General features: G+C 41.7%; 1 protein-coding gene across 1 annotated transcript in view; it reads right to left on the reverse strand.

The window, feature by feature from the left end:
- The window catches only part of GPX3 (glutathione peroxidase 3), a 50,000-nt gene extending 44,196 nt beyond the window's left edge, over positions 1 to 5,804 (reverse strand). Inside the window, exon 1 of the mRNA XM_040440431.1 lies at positions 5,602 to 5,804. Coding sequence (XP_040296365.1) covers positions 5,602 to 5,688 — 87 coding nt within the window. The 5' untranslated portion in view covers positions 5,689 to 5,804. The remainder of the gene's footprint in view (positions 1 to 5,601) is intronic.
- Positions 5,805 to 6,023: the final 219 nt, after the last annotated feature.

The raw sequence follows: 6,023 nt of genomic DNA on the forward strand, positions 1-6,023 counted from the left end.
GAGTGAATACAGAGGGTTCACCACAAGATGTAAACCATTGGTGAGCCTCAAAAACAGGAAGGCCAGATTAGAGTTTGCCAAATGACATCTAAAAAAGCCTTCACAGTTCTGGAACAACATCCTATGGACAGATGAGACCAAGATCAACTTGTACCAGAGTGATGGGAAGAGAAGAGTATGGAGAAGGAAAGCAACTGATCATGATCCTAAGCATACCACCTCATCAGTAAAGCATGGTGGTGGTAGTGTCATGGCGTGGGCATGTATGGCTCCAAATGGAACTGGTTCTCTTGTATTTATTGATGATGTGACTGCTGACAAAAGCAGCAGGATGAATTCTGAAGTGTTTCGGGCAATATTATCTGCTCATATTCAGCTAAATGCTTCAAAACTCATTGGACGGCGCTTCACAGTGCAGATGGACAATGACCCAAAGCATACTGCAAAAGCAACCAAAGAGTTTTTTAAGGAAGAGAAGTGGAATGTTATGCAATGGCCAAGTCAATCACCTGACCTAAATCAGATTGAGCATGCATTTCACTCCTGAAGACAAAACTGAAGGGAAAATGCCCCAAGAACAAGCAGGAACTGAAGACAGTTGCAGTAGAGGCCTGGCAGAGCATCACCAGGGATGAAACCCAGTGTCTGGTGATGTCTATGCATTCCAGACTTCAGGCTGCAAGTGACTGCAAAGGATTTGCAACCAAGTATTAAAAAGTGAAAGTTTGATTTATGATTATTATTCTGTCCCATTACTTTTGGCCCCTTAACAAGTGGGAGGCACATATGCAAACTGTTGTAATTCCTACACCGTTCACCTGATTTGTATGTAAATACCCTCAAATTAAAAAGCTGACAATCTGCAGGTAAAGCACATCTTGTTCGTTTCATTTCAAATCCATTGCGGTGGTGTATAGAGCGAAAAATGTTAGAATTGTGTTGATGTCCCAATATTTATGGACCTGACTGTAGATGGTCATTGGTGAACTTCAAACAGGCCTGGACATGTGCTGGTGTGAGCAGGGGGACCTTGCATGCCCTGCAGGATTTTAATCTATGACGGCATGGTGTGTTATTAACAGTAATATTTGAGACTGTGGTCCAAGCTCTCTTCAGGTCATTGACCAAGTCCTCCCATGTAGTTCTGGGCTGATTCCTGACCTTTCTCAGAATCATCCTTACCCCATGAAGCCAGATCTTGCATGGAGCCCCAGACCAAGGAAGATTGACAGTCATCTTGTGTTTCTTACATTTTCTAATAATTGCAACAGTTGTTGCCTTCTCACCAAGCTGCTTGCCTATTGTCCTGTAGCCCATCCCAGCCTTGTGAAGGTCTACAATTTTGTCCCTGGTGTCCTTAGACCGCTCTTTGGTCTTGGCCTTGGTAGAGAGGTTGGAGTGTGATTGATTTAGTGTGTGGACAGGTGTCTTTTATAATGATAACGAGTTCAAACAGGTGTAAATAATACAGGTAATGAGTGTGGCAGGCGCAGCACTATGAAGTGCCTTTTGCGCTGTGGCATTAGAAGAATTTTGATATCTCTGACTTTAGTCTAACCAGGCTGTTACTCTGTAATTCCTCTAGCGCCGTTCTATGGAAACAGTAGGCTTAAAGAGCGCACCAAATGCTTGAAATAACTTCTTTATTAACTTCAACTTTTCTTTATATAACACTGCCGCCTCCGCAGCAGATAGTCCATGTACAAAACACGTGTTGAAAAGATATCACAAAATGGCGGTATGCATAAGATGGTGGTTCAACTGTTCAATCTTGTCATTCAACATAAAATGGTGGATATATTTATCTCTTGTATCTGTACTCTCACTTTTTAGTTATTTAAGCAATTTATGATCTCTCTGAGAAGTATATCTGAGGTCTAACTAATAGTTCACTTGCAGTATGCAGTTAGCAATGACTATTTGCAGATTAGTTGAAATCATTTCAATTTTTAGGAAACCTTTTTTAACATGTTTTTAAAAAACATATATTAATTATAAATTGTTATGTAATGGTTAAACATATCTGCTGAAAACAGACCAGACAGTGGACCCTTGTATGAAGTCTGTCGGTGAAGACTGTGTTTGAAAGAGTCTTATATCCTCAGGCCATCAATATCTTATTGGCTGGGTCTGACACCTGCCAATCAGCTGTTCTACAGCAGCTGCAGTACCTCCGGCACCAGAACTACATAGCTCCGTCCGTTCCTGTAGTGGACAGAGCAGGTGACTACAGCGTTGGTGCCACTAGAGTGAACAGGATTAGTGCTGTGGTAACCAGCTCTGTCCACCGCACAATGGTTAAAGTTGTTCAGTTTCAGTGCCGGAGCTATTTCAGAACAGCTAACTGGCAGGACTGCGGGGCATTGGACCCTTCTATCAGATATTGATGGCCTATCCTGAAAATAGGCCATCAATATTAAACTACTGGAAAACCCTATTCAGAGGGGATGATTGCTGAATGTAAATGCACCCCTCGTATCTTCTGTTGATCAGGCAATTATTGGAAAAATTTGGTTCGCTGCCTAAAATAACATTACGATCAAAGTGCACACAGGTGATTTGTGCTGTTTTTCAGAATTTTAAAAATTATAGTGCAATTCTTCACAAAAAAAAATGCCAGCTCCAGATGTTAGCTGAAAGTCGATTGGAAATATTGCCTTGTGAAGTTTTTCTTCTGATCAGTGGGGGAAAAAAACCTGAACAAAAAACAGCATCCACATATTCACAATTTTGACATCATCTGCGCAAACGTTTGGCACACTTTGACGCCATTTGGTACATCTCATTGTAGACATACGGTATTTATGAAGGAAATAAGCCAAAAAAGAATAATCCACTGTGCCTTGCATGCAGAGTGGCATGACTTAGTAGGAAAGGGGCACTGTTTTACACAAACCCAACTAATAAGTAGTATAAAGTTGGAGAAAATTGTCTAACCACTGAGCCACTGGAGGAAATTTGGCGCACGGTCTAAGTTAACACTATGGGGGAGATTTATCAAAGCTGGTGTAAAGAAAAACTGGCTTAGGGTCCATTCACACGTCCGTGTGTGTTTTGCGGATCCACAAAAAACGGACAACGGCAATGTGCGTTCCGCAATTTGCGGACCGCACATCGCCGGCACTAATAGAATATGCCTGTTCTTGTCCGCAATTGCAGACAAGAATAGGACATGTTCTATTTTTTTCGGGATCGGAATTGCGGAGCCGGAAGTGCGGGTCCGCATTTCCGGATCCGGGCCGAACATCGTACTGCCCCATAGAAAGGAATGTGTCCGCAATTCCGTTCCGCAAAATGCGGAACGGAATTGCGGATGTGTGAATGGAGTCTAAGTTGCACATAGCAACCAATCAGATTCCACCTTTCATTTTTGAAAGGAGCTCTGAAAAATGAAAGGTGGAATCTGATTGGTTGCTATGGGCAGCAAAGCCAGTTTTCCTTTACACCAGTTTTGATAAATCTTCCCCTCTATATTTTAGACAGGATTAGTAAATCTGCTCCATCGGTTTGTCAGTGAGAAAGTCTCTGCTACATCTGTACTTTGTCCTGTAATTTGTTTAGTTAAAGTGTAAAAATAACTGTAAAGATAAAGTGTAAAGATAACTGTCAGTAAGTCTTCCCGATTAACTCAATGGACATTATACAGGGTGGCCCGCCTCCAATATCTCCAAATCAAACTGCCTAATAGTAAATCTGTCTTAGTTGTTCATAGCAACCAATCACAGCTAAACTTTCATTTTTTCAGAGCCCTGTAGGAACTGGAAGCTGATCTCTGATTGGTTGTGATGGGCAACTAAGACAGATTCACTATTAGGCAGTTTGATTTGGAAATATTGGAGGCGTGCTACTTTTTCATGGCCCACCCTTTATAATACGTATGTTTGCATTGTGACTACAGCATGTACAGATCCACACATTAAATAACATTTACAATGCATTGAGGTGGCAACTTAGAACTACTTGCACCATCCTAGGGAGTAAAGGTTTGTACAGATAAATATGGGTATCCAGGACAGAGGGGCAGTAAAACAAGTCTCTTGCTTGAGGTTCTTGGGTGTTTAATGTCTGTGGTGATCTTTGGGCAACCAATGATGAGGCCTCGTGGCCCCTCTCCATACGTCCTATAGCAGCAGGAGCAGACACTATCAGGAATGATATATAGGCAATGACACAGCAGGGTTTCCAAATAAAAACAACTTTCCAGACATAGCAAAATAGCTACAAAGAAAAAGGGGGTCAGTCAGCACATCCCAAAGCGCAGGGGCACGTTGCTATGGCTGAGAACAAGACTGTTAAACAAAACATGCAATGCAACAGCTCACTGCAAACCAAATAAAGTACAAAATTGCATCATAATTGCAAATGCTATACTAATAAGTTAGAGATGCTTGGCAAATCGTTTTGTACAAAATTATTTGAGGCCCGTCTGCCGCACGTCAAGGCGATCTCTAGTTAGACGGGTTCATAACACTAAATTTACCTGTTATGTGCCATGACGGCTACCATATAATTCAGTGCAGGTTTAACAACATAGCTAAAACCAGACATTTAAAAGGTCTTCTTTTGGGTGGTAAACAAGTCTGGGTTTTTCCCTCCAAAACGTGGTCTTCTTTAAAGCATATGGCAGCTATGGAAAATAACCAGCTTCTCAATCAAAGCCCTAACAGTCTCTCAGTATTCATTAATCCTTTTTTTTTAAATGGTAAAATTTTAAGCTGGTATTTTTCTGTTCCCATATGAATGCCGGGCTGTTTCACACGAGCGGATGCCGTGCGTGACATCCGCTCCGTGAAAGAGTGCCAAGACCCGATGCAGACTGCAGAGGCACGGAGCATTAACATGACTTATAATGCTCCGTGCCTCTCTGTGATCTCTTTACTACGAAATCACAGTTGTCACTGTGATTTCGTAGTAAAGAGATCACAGAGTGGCACGGAGCATTATCAGTCATGTTAATGCTCCGTGCCTCTGCAGTCTGCATCGGGTCTTGGCTGTCATTCACGGAGCGGATGTCACGCACGGCATCCGCTCGTGTGAAACAGCCCTAAAAGGGAAACCTCCCATGCCTAGAAAATGCTGTGTTTAGACAAACAGCCTAAAAGGCAAATCAAAACACAAAAACAGAACCATGCAAAAAATATTCAAAATCTAATATACAATATAAAGTAACATTTGGATGCCTTAAAATGCAAAAAACAATGCCACAAGTACATACAAAAAATGTGTGAAAGCTGCAGGAGGCAGTAAATTAAAGTTAAATAGCCAAAATCTATGGGATTTTACATGCATCATCTACTGTATATTTTGTATTACGTATTACTGTAGATTACTAGGGGAAAATAATTGTCTTCAGGCAGCATCATGCATAGATATAGCAGAGCTGAATGTGATGTTTACCTCTTTCTTTCTGCATTGTGATAGCCCACAGATATTGTATTAAGACAATGAATGAGATTTATCTGCAGTTATATGGAAAACCGTACAGAACATATGATATATATGACCGATAACTAATAGACCAAATGACAAACTCAGCTCTCCTGCAGCTTTACAATCAATGTGTCATTTGATAATAAAACAAGGAGGATTTGAAGTCCTTACCGAATTGGGTACATTGCTCTTTTGTGCCTGGACTAGAGAAGCTAGGACGCAAGGCAGCAGCCACGACAATCCAAATTTAGCCCCCATCTTGGGGGAGCACAGCGGCGGCAGCAGCAGAGCCTCTTGAATGTGGTCACAGCTGTCAGCTGAGCAGCACTGGTTCTCTGTGCTCAGGAATAATGGCACATTCCAGTGATCACACAATATAACACCCAAGGCAGAGCCAGAGGCGGCCAATAGGAAGGCTGGAATTAGATACTGAACCTGTTAACCCTGTGAATGGCTGCGTTATCACAGGCAGAGACCTCCCTGCACATCCTGGATAGCGTATATATTTACTTTTGTTACTGTGATCTGGTGCTATTATAGCTACACCTTGACTTTATGCAGCACTTTTTTATAGATTTTATGTATCGATTGAC

This window comes from Bufo bufo, chromosome 1 (genome assembly GCF_905171765.1).
Source record: "Bufo bufo chromosome 1, aBufBuf1.1, whole genome shotgun sequence".
NCBI lineage: Eukaryota > Metazoa > Chordata > Amphibia > Anura > Bufonidae > Bufo > Bufo bufo.